Below are 16,600 nucleotides of genomic sequence, written 5' to 3'. Positions count from 1 at the left end.
AGGAGGGAAGAGAGGCGCGGCGACTGGAGCCCGCGGCGCAGCGCGGAGCCAGACCCGGCCCTGTCCCTGTCCCTGTCCCTGCGCAGCGGTGGCAGCAGCAGCGGCGAGCGGGATGACGGCGGAGGAGATGAAAGCGGACGGGGCTCCCCTGGAGGGGGTGGACATCACGCTTAAGCGGGATGAGGGCGTCCTCAAGGTACCCGCCGGCTGCGGCGCGGTCCCCTGGGGGGGTCGGGAAGGGGAGGGGGGCGGCGTCCCCCCCGTGTCACCCCGCACGGCCCTCGCGGTCAGGCATTACCGGCGGGGGCGGCTGCCGCCACCTCCGCAGGCGCCGCCTGTGTGCGGGGCTCCCCGCGGCGGCCGGGGGCGAGCCGGGGTCCGGCCTCCCTCCCTCCCTCCCTCCTGCCCGGCCTCCCCGCGGGGCGCAGGGCAGGGGAGCCGGGGCCGAGCCGTGCCGTGCCCGCTGGTCCGGGGGCCCGGGCCCGTCCCGCCCCCGGCACGTGTTGCTGGCCGGGGGCTAAAGATGGAGCCCGGGCAGCGCCACCATGTGCGTGTGGTGGCCCCGCGGGCTGCCCTGCGGTACCGCGCTGCGGGAGCCCGGCTGTGTCGGCCCGGCGGCCGGGCTCTCCATCTTGCTGCGAGCGGCTCCGGCAGCCTGAGATGGCGCGTCTCAGGGCCCGAAGGAGCCGTGCGCGGCGACGGGAGCCGGAGCGGCCGCCCCTCGGTGCGGCTCCCCGGGACGAGCGAGCTGCCGGCGGGAGCTGGCCGCGGGGCTGGGTCGTGCCCTGCGCTGGGAATGCCGCCAGCCTTCCCTTGGCGTTTGCGTGTCGGTTGGTCAGGGTGGCAGGATTAATACTGTGAGGGGGGAGTTGCGCGAGCTTCCTCCTCCATCAAACATTTCCAATTTCCATATCTCTAGAAACTTCTCCGGTCTCTCTCAAAAACTTTCCACAGCAATCACTAGAAGTCTTCTTCAGTCGCAGTGAAATTGGAGTCTTAGCGTTAGGGGAGATGAAAAGGAGCAGGACAGAGAAGACAAAATTCTCTTCAGCCTTCAGAGCCTTTTCGTTTTAGGTTCTGTGTTTGTCATAGTGACGCTTGCAGGAAGGATGCTGGGGACCTCACTGAAAAATGCTTGGTTTTACACTCTCTCACGTGTTTCTTACCAATACGCTCTGCTTAGAGTTTCCAGATTTTGCATGTATCACAGTATAACGTTGGAGTTCTCATATATCATATACATAGCTCCCAAGGAGCTGCCTGGAGGTCTCTTGCATCTTGGCTGCTTGAACACAGTAAAAGGCGGCAAGTATCCATCTACTGTATGCAGTACCCACCTTTTGATGGAGAAGCAGGTGATACTTAAAAAAAAAAAACAGGAGTGGGATTGTGAACTTTAAAGGCAAAAGATTGTAGAGACAATGAAATCTAGCCAGGGTGCCTCCACGGACTTTATTTTTGTAGTGATTGCAGGATACACATATTAAAACCAAGGAGTCTAACTCTGAACCTAATCTACACCAATTTTGTGCTGGTATCATTGCACCAATTCCAGGAGAGGTTTTTTTCATTTGTTCATTAGCTTCATATCAGAACGGTATCCAGAGTTTTTCACCTGGTGTTACTGCATGTATTTGCGCTATTTCTAGTGTAAGCATTTAAGCACAGAAACAAATATTTGCAATAACAATATGAACAGAAAAATCAGGTTCCTACATCTGCAGGGGAAATGTAAATGCTATTGAAAATAGGGCTGCCATACTTACGAGAAATTAATTTTGAGTCTCTTGAAAATGAATTAAATGCAAAATACTCATGTTGTACAAATACTGAAAATGAGATAATCAGTGTTTGATGTTGTATAACCTGTTACGACACTTTAAGAATCTGACATTTGGAAAAGCTTAGTAAATTTTCAGTAAATGCAGTTACTCTTCCAAAGTGATTTCAGATTCATTGCTTTAAAGCTACTAGACAAGTCTGTGCATGATGTAGTTCAGGCTGGTTACTAGATTCACATTATTTTCATATACCTCTTTTCAATTCTCTGTTAAAGAGATTGCTTAAATTTTTGCTTTCTTTGGGAGGAAAGAAGATCAATAGATCTCATTTTAGCGCTGATGCTCATAACTGCTGTAGCACAGAGGTGGTGGAGGATAAGGGCAGGGTGTGCAGAGTGAGGTCAAGGCATCTCTCTCTCTGTTCACAGTGTTCCCTCCCTAGGAAACTGAGCAGGTAGTATTCCCCTCCTTCCCTTCCCCCCCGGTGAGCTTTGCATAACTGTCAGGTTTAACTGGAGTAATTTCAGATTACCTGTTGGAATAGACCTTGTATGGGAGGAATCACGATGTTTTCTTGTTTGTGCTTTGCCTAGAACACTGAGCTTCTTGGTAATGATACAGTAGTGGCAAGGAAAATACTTGAATAAAACAGACCAAAAAAAAAACTGCTTGGCGGTTTTTCTGATTAAGTTTAAAGATCATACAAAATACTGTCAAGGAAGTTTAAATGACATTGGTAACTATAGATGGAGAGATTTGTAAGCTGGTGCCAACTGTTGCCAGTTAAATTCTTGTATCACAGTAGAGCCATCTTGAGGTTCCTGCATTTAAAACACTATTAATTTGTAGACAATCTAATCAGTCAGTTACTTCCCTGATAACTGAAACAAGCCTGCAAATCCCTTACTGGCTGAAGATAATAATGCACGTACCTTGAGTAAATGGAATTAATGTCCAATAGGCAGGTGTAGTATTCATCATCTTAGTGTTGCTTACTGTTTTTTTCAGGTTGTCAAGAGAGAAGGCAGTGGGACAGAGTCTCCGATGATAGGTGATAAAGTGACCGTCCATTATACAGGATGGCTCCTTGATGGCACAAAATTTGACTCCAGTCTGGACAGGAGAGACAAATTTTCATTTGACTTGGGGAAAGGTAATATTTTATGTTTGGTTTTAATCTTGGTAGTATTGAGATGGAATTCCCTTGCATGTGTGGTTCGTTCCCATATTAAAGTTACTATTTAAATGTGTTTTCAGAGCTTAAAGTTTATTTACTTAGAACAGCACAGTCAGAACTGCTTTGAAATCTTTCTGAATGTGCATGCTGTGTACCTGCCTGCTGGAGAATTCATGGAGCCTCAGACAAAGCCCTTTAGGGCAAACACTCACCTGATGGGAATTCACCCTGAAGCAGAGTGATAAAGGGTAGTTAAATAACCAGAGTGTGCATTTTGTTGATTGTTTTTTTTTTTTTTGCAAACTACTTTTGCAAGCAACTCAAATTCAAGAGTACTTAATTGTGACCAGATACTGGGACAGGGTGCACAGATACTGGGGCAGGGTGCACAGGGGCAACTGTCAGCTGCAGCTGAAGAATGATGAAATGTACTCCTTCTTTCCCTAAATTCCCAAATTAACCCAAATCTGAACGTTGAAGTAAATCCTGTCATAATCAAAAGCCTTCATTTTTTGAACGCAAAAAAACAAACATCCTAGTTCAGCAAATCTTATTACTCAATCTTTGTTTTTTCACTAGCAGTTCTCTACCTGCTGCTCTTTTATTTTGGAGATAATTCTGCAGTGTCCTGAAATCTGGGATACCAAGTTTACTCAAATAATTGAGTCTGAGTTAAAAGGAGATAGGAGTAGGAGAGCTTGAATGAGAGGATTTTGTTACTTGAGATTACAGCTTCTGTTCCCTTTCCTCATTAGAAGGGATACTATGCCTCCCCCCCCACCCCAACCCGCCCCTTCTGTTACAAGTGCATGTAACTTTTAGTTACCACTTTTGCTGGTCTTTGCCAACTGATAAAGTACAGAGAGAAAAGGCTGTTGTTTCGAGTTGTTTTCAAAATACAAGCAACCAATCTCTCACCCTAAGACCTTCTGCTCCAAAGAGTTTATTGTTATTTTCTCCACTCTTGAGATTGTGCCAGGCTCTTCAGGAATCGTCTGTGTCTAGATAACTTGTATTCTCTGTGGGCGAGGAAGTAAGGGGAGGAAAAGAATCGCTATATCTAGAATGAAGAAATGTACACAAATTTGAGTGCCCGAGTAACTTTGTAACTTGATTACAGTTAAAACTGACGTACATAAACCAGAATGGGCACGAGTCTTTTAGTAGTTCTGCTCTGTCTTAGGTTTTGTATACTAAAAGTGATGATGCTCAATTTCAGAGTTGATGATGTCTTTCGTGTGTGCCTAGCAATCACGACTGAAATTTGACTTCTACAGGTGAGGTGATCAAAGCATGGGACATTGCTGTGGCAACTATGAAGGTTGGCGAAATTTGTAGGATTACTTGTAAACCAGAATATGCCTATGGCTCAGCTGGGAGCCCACCAAAGATACCTCCCAATGCTACGCTGATCTTTGAGGTAAGTGAGATACAGACACTAAAACTGTACACTCGAAGAACAAACAAAAGTCATATTTCACCGTAGAAATTGTGTGGTGTAGTATCTTTTTAAATAGGAGGATTAGGCACTTAAAATCTGTGAAGGTCACTCTTTCTTTAGTCTTCCTCTTACATTGATTTAAAATAAATTTAATAAATAAAGCAATGCCAGCATGGTTCCTTCGCAAGTGCCATCATTGCACCAAAATTGTGTACAAATTGTCCTACAAAGAAAGCACTTCTTTTTGTACATGCTTGCCTGTAAAACTGATGTTGAAAGATGTAGTAGCTGTCTCATTGCTACATCAGCATTTGGAGACTGTCTTGGTTATGACCTGAAATAATGGATGTCCTTTTTTCTTTTCAATTCGTAATTCTTCTGTCGAATACTGGCGCAGGGGTTGGTGGTGAAAAAAGAAATGGGAAAATTTGTAATGTCATCAGTGGCATGTTCTGGAGTGATGTAGCTTGTTTCAGACAGACTGAATAGAAAGACCAGAATTGTATTAGGTATCTATCAAAATGCTAGCTGGAAATACTCCTCGTGCAGACAAATATTCAATTTCTTTTGCGTTCCGCGTATCTTTAGTTCAGTGTCATGAATCTATGAATCTCAACAGCAATAGCTTTGAATTTCCTTTTTTTTTTTTTTTTTTGCTTAAACAAGGTACTTAGTATAAACAATGCTGAATATACTGGCTTGCTCTTTTGTGCTGTTCTTACTACTGTTTTACTCGAAGATAGGATAGCAAAACATTTTCTTCTTAATTTTGTAGTTGTTAGACAAAGTTTCTTTTGTGACCAGATGTGTTTTTTCTGTCTTGTCTTGGTACTCCCACTTCAAACTGTGATTTTCATTAGAGACTTGAAAGACCATTTGAAGAAGTTTCAGGCTGGTTAGTCACCTGCATTAAAACCAGCTTTTAAAAATTCTAAACAATTTGTTGCAGCAGCAATTCTAGATAAAAGGTAGGACAGATCATGTTTTTGTTGTATTTGTAAAATACCTTGTGTACATTTCTTTCTCGGTGACTAATGAGTTTGGTCATCTTGGTTTCTTCTTTGTCTTGGAGATTTTTTTATTTTTTTTCCCAAAATGATCATAGAGTCATAGAATGGTTTGGTTTGGAAGGGACCTTAAAGCTCATCTAATTACAACCACACTGCCTTGGGCAGGGACACCTCCCACTAGATCAAGTTGCTCAAAGCCCCATCCAGCTTGGCCTTGAACACTTCCAGGGATGGGGCATCTACAACCTCTCTGGGCAACCTGTTCCAGTGCCTCACCATCCTTACAGTAAAGAATTTCTTCCTTATATCTAATCTAAATCTCCCCTTTTTTTAGTTTAAAGCCATTACCCCTCGTACTATCAGTGCAGTGCCTGATAGAGTCCCTCTCCTGCTGTCTTATAGGCCCCCTTTAGATACTGGTGGAAGGCCGCTATAAGGTCTCCCTGGGGCCTTCTCTTTTCCAGGCTGAACAACCCCAACTCCCTCAGCCTGTCCTCATAGGAGGGGTGCTCCAGCACTCCGATCATCTTCGTGGCCCTCCTCTGGACACGCTCTAATACTTCCATGTCCTTGTGCTGGGGGCCCCAGAGCTGAAGACAGTACTCCAGGTGGGGTCTCACAAGAGCAGGATAAAGTGGCAGAATCACATCCCTTGACCTGCTGGCCATGCTTCTTTTGATGCAGCCCAGGATATGGTTGGCTTTCTGGGATGCAACAGCACATTGCTTCTCGTCAAGCAACACGCCCAGGTCCTTCTCCTCAGACCTGCTCTCAATCCATTCTCTGCCCAGCCTGTATTTGTGCTGGGGTTGTCCCAGCCCAAATGCAGGACCTTGCACTTGGCCTTGTTGAACTTCATGAGGTTCACGCAGGCCTGCATCTTAAGTCTGTCCAGGTCCCTTTCTGGATGGCATCCCTTCCCTCCAGTGTGTGGACTGCACCACACGGCTTGGTGTCATCAGCAAGCTTGCTGAGGGTGCACTCGATCCCACTGTCCATATTGCTGACAAAGATATTAAATAATGCTAGTCCCAAACCAACCCCTGAGGAACAGCACTTGTTACTGTTCTCTACTTTGATATTGAGCTGTTGACTGCAACTCTTTTGAGTGTGACAATCCAACCAAATCAATTGTGAACTCATAATACATAATGATAAGGCAAGTCTAGAGGGGAGAATGTAGGAGAAATAAAAGGGGAGCAGTAGCTATGTTCAGTCATGCAAGGAAGAATGATGCAGAAGTTTTGAAACTATTGTCCTTTGGACAACTCTTAAAGAAGCCAAGATTTCTTTTTTTTTTCAGTAGTCCTTAAGTATTGTGGTTCATGTAAGTATAACTTAGAAGCCAGTCTCACACTCGTTTGAATCAAAGGATCTAATTTGTACTGTTGGGAGACCAAAGTTGTTGGAGAAAAAAAAAAAAAGAAGCCGTAAAGGCCTGAATTATCATCTGTAATTCATCTTCTGTAGGTTTCCATGCACTGTCTACTAAATACAGCATCTTCATAGTCTTGACTATCTAATATCTTACAGGATGTTAACTAAGACAGTGACTGTCTGAACAGCTATAGTTTCAAAGAACTCTGGAGTACAAATTCCATGGGTTACTGAGTTGATGTGATGAGAATAAATGCAAGACTTTTCTTCCCTGCACAGATAGAGCTGTTTGAGTTTAAGGGGGAGGACCTCACTGATGATGAAGACGGTGGCATCATCCGAAGAATCCGTAAGAAAGGAGAAGGCTACTCCAAGCCCAATGAGGGTGCTCTTGTAGAGAGTAAGTATATTATACAAATAGTACATAGCTTTACGTGTGAGAAGGCAGAACTCTTTTTCCTTACCTACAACTTCTTTGTCCTTAGAGAGACGAATACCTAGCTTATCTCTCCTTTACCAAGTGACATAACTTAGGGTAAGCTTTCATTCTTTTATTTCTAGAGAGGTTTACATTTTCAAGGAGCAACTGTGTTCTTCAGAGACACTGAATCTGATCAAGTGCTGATCTGATAACAAAAGTTAAATGATTCTAATAAAGTAATTCTATTTGCAGAGGAACAAGAGGGGAGATAGTTCTTGCATTTGTTGTTGGAGTAGAAAAAAAAATCCAACACAACCTGGATGAATGATGAGGGGGGAGAGTTTATTAACTTTAGCAACAGAAGTTGTGTTTGCTACCAATAGCTAACATACATACGTAACGGTTAGAAAAGACTGGTTAGGAGGAGGCTTTGGCATTACCTGTATTACATGTGCTACCTACCCCTTACCATGCACAGTTAACTTCTGATTTGTCTCTGGGTTGTTCTGTTTTTTGTCAACAGTCCAGTTTGAAGGCCGATACGGAGATCGTGTTTTTGACAAGCGGGAGCTGCAGTTTGAGATTGGAGAAGGCGATAATTATGATCTTCCTCATGGTCTGGAGAAAGCAATACAGAAAATGGAGAAATCTGAGGAATCTATTTTCTATCTCAAATCCAAGTAAGCTGTTCCTGCTCTTTTGATACTTGAAGGCTTATTCCTAACATCTGGCAAGGATGATGTGTTCTGTTGCAATGTTCTTCAGATCTTCTCAGTTCTGTAGTAAAAACTTCGTCAGACATGAAAATCTGATGTATGGAAAGTACAAAGCTAAGGTTAGGTAGCCACTAGGTTATGAAGTAGTAGCACTCAAAATGAAATTGACTTAAGTGTCTATAGTGTTGATCCTAGTGAAAGCAACAGTATCTGTTCTAATACTCTTTAACTGACATTCTTGTGTCCCCTCTTAATGAAACTACTTACTGTACAGAAGTGCATATAAAGATACCTGGATTAAAGAACAGCCTCAGAATAGGAAAAGATCTGATAAGCCTTCCAAGCAGCCCTATGTGATATGTAGTGAGATGTTGAGTATCTGAGTATCTGAAACCTTTTTCTGTTAGAAAATGCTCAATGATATTCTTAAGCAATTTGGAAAAACACGTCCAAGATTTCTGTGAGGCACGAGATTTCATAAGGCAGATTTATAGCCAAACCTTTGATCATCACAGTTGTTCTTGGTTTCAGAGAGCCCTAACTTGGAGGTATGAGTGCACAATACCGTAATAGTAAATGTTCTTAAATAAAAGCAGAATTTTCCCCTTACAGTGTGAACACATTTAAAATAAGTGGAGTTTGCACTGATTATTTCCACCAAACTCTAACTTATTTGTTTTTATTTTAAGCTTTTTAAACTGGGGTTGAATCTGGAAGAAAAAAAGCAAAGCAGTCTTATCTTGAGGGTTTTCCTGCTAGTATACAGTTTCTTAATGGAGTTTTCATGGCAGAAAGGCCTTTCTACAGGCATTTACTGTTAATCAGCAGATTTGTGCTATCTTAAGTGTACAGCTGTTTACTTAATCTGTGCATCGCTGTCTTTGCTTTTCTGAAAATAGTTAGAATAGAATATAGATGTTCTGAAAAAAATAACCAGTCTTGGACTATGAATATAAAGTAGGATGTGTATAACTTCAAAGTATATGTATTTTTTTTACTTGCTGAACTTGCTTTCCCTTCACATAAACAACAGCAAGCTCAAAAAAAGGGGAAAAAAGCATATAATAGTCAAATTAATCCCCTTTTTTTTTTTTTTCAAACTCTCCCCTATCTTGTGCTTGCTAATTTTGGAAAAGTATCTGGAATTGTTGAAGCCTTTGTCTTGCAATAATGCTATATAAGCAGACTTGCATGTTGTTTGTTTGTTTGTTTTGCCTCAAGCTTCCTGTGTAAGAGATCATGGTTGTTTGGATAGTTTTTCAACTTTCCCCCCTCCCCCAATCTTTCAGCTATGGTTTTGGAAGTGCTGGGAAGGAGAAATTTCAGATCCCTCCAGATGCAGAACTACAGTATGAAGTGAAACTCAAGAGCTTTGAAAAGGTGGGAATAGGAGATGAAGTTCCAAACAGACTGGGAGGAGGGGGAAGAAGTGTGGGTGCAGCTTAAACAAGGACAATGGTATCCTTGAACTTTTGACCTGAAGTGAGGAAGTTGCTGTAGTAGGTGGTGATGAGACTTTGAGAGCTCTTGGGTTAAATTGTCCTTACTGGATCCCTGTCTGTTGCTGTCAGTGTCTCTTCTGCTCTAGAGCTCAGTTTCTAGTAGTAGCGTAAAACTGCTTTTTCCAAGTCTATCTTTACTGTATTGTTATTGTGAATAGTGTAGCCACACATTTTCCCAAGAAATTACATTGCTGTCTTGAACTGTTCCTGTTTGGATAGGCTAAGGAGTCTTGGGAAATGAATACAGAAGAGAAGCTGGAACAAAGCTGTATGGTGAAGGAGAGAGGCACTCAGTACTTCAAGGTAAATTACAAACCCGAAATAATAGTACCATTTCTTAGTCCATGTTATGAACTGGTAATGATGATCTACAGCTTTGGTCATTTTGGAGTGGTGTTTATTGGTATTCTCTGTGTCATTTTACAGGGAAGAATTTTGGGGGGGAGAAGGTGTCTTCAAAAAAAAAAAAGCCTCAGAGTTGCAATGTCTGAATGCTTGTTGTTCTGTTCTGCAGTTCTCTGTATCAGAGCTGTTTGTACCTAGAGATAACTTTGGGGCAAACATTGAGTAGTGGCAAGGTCACAGTATTTAAGCTACTGCTGTGGGATGGTGCTGTGAATGAACAACTTCCATTTGGGTAGGTAGAGGTGTGTGGAGAAGCAGTGTTTCAAACAATTTGATGAGCAGAAGGCAGACTTTACCATGATTTTCTTGGCATTGTGATAGTTGTACTGTTTTGAAAAAGCCCCATCTTGTTTTGTGTCAGAAGTTGAACACAAGGTGGTAGCTGAGAGTAAAGTATCAATGCTGGCCAATGTGCACAGCTTTAGTGGGGAAACCAGTAGGTGGTATGATTCCTTAAGATTTACTGTTCTATGCAGTAGTGATACACTATGACAGACGTAGTATACTTTTGATGATAGAAGTTTTTCTGATTATTCTGAAGTATTTCTTCAGATCTATTGCTTAAGGTAAGCAGAAGAGGCAAGGGGGAGGTAAAAGTTACTGTGATGAGCTGTGTGGAAAACTAAATTGTCTCGTTACAGGAGGGGAAATACAAACGGGCAGCATTACAGTATAAGAAGATTGTGTCATGGCTGGAGCATGAATCAGGACTCCCTGAGGAGGAGGATACAAAAGCCAAGAGCTTGAGGCTTGCTGCCCACCTTAATCTAGCTATGTGCCATCTCAAGCTGAAGGAGTACTCCCAGGCTTTGGAGAACTGCAACAAGGTAGTAGAATTGATCCATTCTTAAGGTGCTCAAGTGGTCTGACAATTTATCTCTTGCTTTAATAATTTGAGGAATATCAGGCCATGTGGTGTCTGAACTTTATCATCAGCTGGCAGGTGGGTAGTAACAAACACACAACAAAAATATCCAGCACCTTAGGTTCATAGTGGTATTTGGAATATCTTTTACTAACTTGCTGGTACATTAACTAAGAATATTTGAGCGTTTAGAAATCAGAAACGGGAACACATCATAGAATGGCTTGGGTTGGAAAGGACCTCAAAGATCATCTAGTTCCAACCTCCCTGCCATAGGCAGGGATGCCACCACTAGATCAGGTTGCTCAGGACCTCATCTAACGTGGTCTTGAACACCTCCAGGGATGGGGCATCCACAGCCTCTCAGGACAACCCCTTCCAGTGCCTCACCACCCTCTGAGTGAAGAATTTCCTTCAAAATCTTCACTCTTTTAGTTTAAAAGACAACATTCCCCCTTGTCCTGTCATTGTCTGATTGAGCAAAGAGTCTCTCTCCATCTTTTTAATCAGTTCCCTTTACGTACTGAAAGGTCACAACAATGTCACCCCGGAGCCTCCTCTTCTCCAGGCTAAACATCCCCAGCTCTCTTAGCCGTTCTTCACAGGAGAGGCACTCTGGCCCCTTGATCATCTTTGTGGCCCTCCTCTGGACCTGCTCTAACAGCTCCATGTCCTTCTTGTGCTGGGTGCTCCACACCTGGTTGCAGTATTCCAGGTGGGGCCTCACCAGAGCTGAGTAGAAGGGGACAATCAACTCCTTTGACTCGCTGGCCACTCCTCTTTTAATGCAGCCCAAGATGCCGTTGGCCTTCTGGGCTACGAGCACACACCGCCAGCTCATGTTGAGCTTTTCATCCACCAAAGTGGATGAAAGAAGATAGTAATGTTGGCAAAAGTCCAACAAAGAGCTGGGATAGAGCCAGGACTAACTCTCAGATTTGCTGGTTCTCTGTCAGATGGCCTACTATATCTTTTTCTACTTAATTCTAATGTATTTGATTCCATTTATTAGTAAGTCCTGACAAGACTGAAAATCAGAAGGTTCGGTTTGTAGCAGTTACTGATGTTCTGACTGCATGTTATTTAGAAAACATTTCTTTTTTTTTTTTTTTTCATTTTTTAAATGCAGGCACTTGAATTGGATAGCAGCAATGAAAAAGGCCTCTTCCGGCGTGGAGAAGCCCACTTGGCTGTCAATGACTTTGAATTGGCCCGGGGAGATTTCCAGAAGGTGATACAACTCTATCCAAGTAACAAAGCTGCCAAAGTGCAACTAGTAACTTGTCAGCAAAAAATACGTGAGCAGCATGAGAAAGAGAAAAAGATGTATGCCAACATGTTCCAAAGGCTTGCAGACAAAGACTTAAAGGTAAGTAACACTGCCCCAGAAGACCACAAGAGGTGATGTCACATGTTAGATAACAAATAGAGTTTTGGGTATTCAGTTTACTTCTCCCACTTATTTCTCATACAAGTGGGAGAGCACTCAAGTAGCTGCCTGTGGGGGAAAATAATGGAACAGGCAACACTCAGAATGATTAAGCCTTCTTGTTTGAACAAGACAGCTATCAGTACCAAGGGTATGACACAAAATGTTTTTAGTTAATTCAACTGATTTTGAAACAGCAGTGATGATCAGAAAGCAGTTGAAGCGGTGAGTGAGAACGTGGTAACATCCAAGAACTGAAAAAAGAGCCTTTTTTCCGTGAACTAACAGCTCTGAAGAACAGTCTATTCTGGTGTCAACATGGCCAATCTACTGAAACTTTATGCCTATCATACAGGTAGTGCTGAGAAAAACCTTGATTTTTGTCGTTGCTGTTGTTTTTGTTTTCAAAGGTGTTGTGGTTTAACCCGGCTGGCAGCTAAACACCACACAGCCGTTCGCTCACCCTCCCCCCTCCCTCTCTGGGATGGGGGAGAGAAACGGGAAAGTGAAGCCTGTGGGCTGAGATTAAGACAGGAAAATAACAACAACAACAATAATAATAGTGATAATGATAATAGTATTAATAATAATAATGTGTAAGAAACAAGTGATGCACAATGCAATTGCTCACCACCCGCTGACCGATGCCCAGCCTATCCCCGAGCAGCTGGCCCCCCACCCTGGCCAGCCACCCCTATATATTGTTTAGCATGACGTCAGATGGTATGGAATACCCCTTTGGCCAGTTCGGGTCAGCAGTCCTGGGTCTGTCCCCTCCCAGCTCCTGCTGCACCCCTAGCCTGCTCGCTGGCAGGACAGAGCGAGAAGCTGAAAAGTCCTTGGCTTGGTGTAAGCACTGCTCTGCAACAATTAAAACATCAGCATGTTATCAGCGCTCTTCTCATCCCAATCCAAAACAAAGCACCCTACTAGCTACTATGAGGAAAATTAACTCTGTCCTAACTGGAACCAGGACAAAAGGGTAGCAGTATTTTTCTGGATTTGGTTCTCCTTCTCATGGAGAAGCGTAAACAAACACACAAATGCAGACATTCCCCACTGATTCTGCAAGGGAGGTGTCATTGTCCATGAGCAGGGTAGTTAAGTACCTGGCAGTCTAATGTCAGCAATGGCCCTTGCCTGCTAGATCTTGGGAAGAAGCTATTCTGTTGTTTTAGATACTGACATACATACCCGTCCGTTGTCTTTATTTATTCATTTGTTTATATTAAAAATCTCAGCAAGATAAAGATACAGCAACCAAACTAGAATTAATCTCACTTTTAGGCATCTTCACGTGTGAAACTGCAGGTTTTAATTGCTAGCTGTCTGGCTATGCTGTGCAGATTCCTTCCAGGTAGCACAGCTGCTAGGAGTCTAGTGTGTTTCCCTAGGTGTGGCGTATTGCAAGATCTGCCGTACAAAGAAGATTGCTGAAACAACTGATATCCGCTAAAAGTATGAAAGGGCTGTCTTCATACTCTTAAAAATGTATGCCTCAGTCCCTAAGAAGGAGAGCTGGTAGAGTCATCTTCACAAAAAACAGATTCATGGTCTTCACATTGCAGATCACTAAAGACACTGTAGAGAGACAGCACACTTTTTTCCATTTTTCCCATTTACTTTAGGAAAGAATCAATTGTTCATTCTGCTCAATATATTGTCAGATAATATCAGGAATTGGCATGTGTTTGTATATGTTTGTGTTTTTTTAATAGAAGCCATCTGGCCTATTTCATATTTGTGATTTTGTATGAAAATGGATCTATGGAGTATGGAACTGTAAACAAATGCCACTTAGTCCCTAGGTCAGTCTTGGTAATTTTTCTTGCAAGAAAACATGTATTCCTGCAACTTCATTTTTCTTGTTGCCTTACTCAAACTCCAACAGATTTTCTACTAGTAGGTATAGGAGAAACTCAAGAGCTCTAGAGAAAAGGGTTTGTTTAGCTAATGCCTCTGACTCCTAAGAAAGCAGTGTGCAGTATGGTTCTGAAATTCCTGACGTTGGCATATCTAAACAGTCTGCTGAAGTGTGATGGCCACTACTGCATCAGTAGTCCTTTCCTTGAATTGGAATAATTCACACGTATGAATTTTTAATAGTCAAGATTGCTACCTAAGATACTTTCTGTGAAGAGGCTTCACAGAACATTTTGAATTTCCAAGGATGACTTTTGACTGGATGACCAGTCAGGTCAACCTGACTGTTTGACCTTTGGCTGGATGTTTTTCGGCTGATTTCATGACTTAATTTAATGATTCTGCCCCTTTTTACATTCCTCCCACACCAGTGCATGCTTATCTCCATGCTTGTTCTTGTCTGACCTCATAGTAAAACAGCTGGTGCTAGGCTGACAGGTGGAGTAGCAATTTCATTGCAGTATTTTTTAAGGTGAGTAGGACAAGACATTTCTACCTCCCTTTACTGTGTTTGAAAATCATTGTGAGGTCAGTATGTGCAAAAAATAGGGTATGTCCTGTTGTAAAAACTGATTTAGGGCCATCAGTACGTGGCTCCCTGCCTTCCACACCTTTTTAAGTGGACTGGAAGAGCAAGGAGAAGAGCACTTTTAGAGCAGACACTTTGTCAGACTAGATTTTTCTTCCGGGGAAACTTGTAGAAGACATCCAAGTGACTTATTGAAATTGCTTTTCATGAAACTAGCTGTCTGAAATATTTCTTCATAACTTGAGTTCAACTGTGCCGCTTACAAGTTGGGAGAGGAGGCAGAACATGGGAATCACTGAAATGGAATCACATTGAAACATAAGCAGGAGAAAGGAGTTCTGTGTAGAGGCTTCCTAGATAAATTTCAGTTTGTAGGAAGAACCGTTTAAGAAAGTGCTACGTGGCAAGCATGTAAATACCATATTATGAATCTTAACTACCTAATACTAGTATTATTTCTCAGCCTACTCTGAACTGCTTCTGGTTTCTTTGATACAGGAAAAAACGCAAAGAATTTTTCAGCTTCTCTTAGCTGAAGGTCTTAATATCTTAATTCAATCTTGCAAGCAGTCCAGGTGTCCTAGTGATAGACATCAAATGATGTTTGTAGTATTGTCTGCAAATTTAGAAATTTTGAATAATGGAGGCTTTTTTTGTCTCTGTTTAGTCAGCTACTACTCTTCAAACCACCCACACTGAAGATGCAGAAATGAAAGATGAGCAGAATGGAGTTGAAGATAAATCCGAAGTTGACACAGAAGCATAAAAACAAAAACCCTATTCCATTAGTTTTGTAAATGAAAGAATTTCCAGTGAATTAGACCTTTATTTTTCTACCTGGTTGGACAGTGGCTTCAGAGGAACAGAAGCTGAGGCCACTATGCCATAGTCAATTACAGCTTTGTATGTCTGTGAAAGAAGCTGAGTGGCAGCATAAATCTGGTTTAATCCTAGGGACTTTATTTATTCATGCGGCCTCTGTTACTGTTTGAGTTCTGTCTGGATTTACTCTGCTTGGTTTATTTGCATTTTACCATTGTGTTTGTCCTTCTGGTTCCAGCTTACTTAAATTTAGGAAGCAGAATCTGGGATTAATTTCCTTGATTTTTTTTTAATGACCTTTTCCAACAGTCCTCATGTGAGATCTGAGAACAAATCAGCACTCCCTGTTCTTCTGCCTTGGCATTGTCCCCATTCCCCCATTAAATGCTGTAACCTTCCTTGTATGCCTCCCCTTTGCAAATTACTGAAGGTGAAGACTGTGAAGTCACAGCTTAAGAAATAAAGCTTCAGTTAAACTTAAGAAAACGGAACTTTTTATGGGTTTTTATTGGAATTTGCGCAGAATTAATTGAATTTACTGTCCCCTAGTCATTCAGCATTTTCTCGTCCACATAGCTGTACAGTAGTGACAGTATGTTTTCCTCTATTGTTCATTATCATAAGTTTTCACAATCAATACAGAATCTGTTTGCAAATGAAAAAATGTTGCTGAAAATTGTAAACAAAGCATGTCTGTAACCTATGCATATAAAGTTTATTTTCCTGTTCATATTGCTACATTCCTCTTTCCTCTTTTTGTTGTAAAACTGGACCAGGAAAATACTGATTTATACTTGAAAGTAACTGGCTTTAAGGAGAAAATGTGATAATAATTGAAATGTGTTGCAAATGCTTATAATTCCTGATGAACTACAAACTTCTGAGTGATCCTCATTTCACACAGAAGCTATTTGATATCCTTCTGCTTCTTTATACAGTATGTTGGGTGGTTTTTTTGCTAGTGGTTTTGTGGTGTGGGTTGTTGTTTGTTTGTTTTTTTGGAGGTGAGGATTGGGGAAATATGTGGGGTTTGTGTGGTTTTTTTTTTGTTTGTTTTTTCCCCTCCCCTCTCTGCAGGTATGGAATGGAGTATTCAAACTTAACTTTGTTGTTTATTTCGTGATGTAATGGTAAACTCAGCACCTCTACTGTCCTGTTCCAAAACCTTCTAGCAGCAGGGACTATTTTTTTTTTGCCTGCTT

At 42.1% G+C, this 16,600-nt stretch overlaps 1 protein-coding gene across 2 annotated transcripts; it reads left to right on the top strand.

The window, feature by feature from the left end:
• Window positions 1-56: 56 nt before the first annotated feature.
• Window positions 57-16,136, top strand: FKBP4 (FKBP prolyl isomerase 4). 2 transcript variants are annotated; one of them, XR_013945546.1, is made up of 11 exons: window positions 57-196; window positions 2,790-2,934; window positions 4,236-4,378; window positions 7,066-7,186; window positions 7,731-7,887; window positions 9,213-9,303; window positions 9,645-9,728; window positions 10,472-10,657; window positions 11,825-12,064; window positions 13,843-13,932; window positions 15,244-16,136. XR_013945546.1 is itself a non-coding variant. In XM_080577698.1 (10 exons), the coding sequence occupies exons 1-10, from the start codon at window positions 113-115 to the stop codon at window positions 15,340-15,342; spliced, it is 1,350 nt and encodes a 449-aa protein (XP_080433824.1). In that variant the 5' UTR covers window positions 57-112; the 3' UTR covers window positions 15,343-16,136. The 2 variants fall into 2 exon arrangements, 1 of the variants encoding a protein (XP_080433824.1); XM_080577698.1 differs by lacking the exon at window positions 13,843-13,932.
• The last annotated feature ends 464 nt before the right edge of the window (window positions 16,137-16,600 follow it).

This window comes from Anser brachyrhynchus (genome assembly GCF_964034855.1).
Source record: "Anser brachyrhynchus genome assembly, chromosome: 1".
Classification (NCBI taxonomy): Eukaryota; Metazoa; Chordata; class Aves; order Anseriformes; family Anatidae; genus Anser; species Anser brachyrhynchus.
This window is presented reverse-complemented; position numbering and strand designations above follow the sequence as displayed.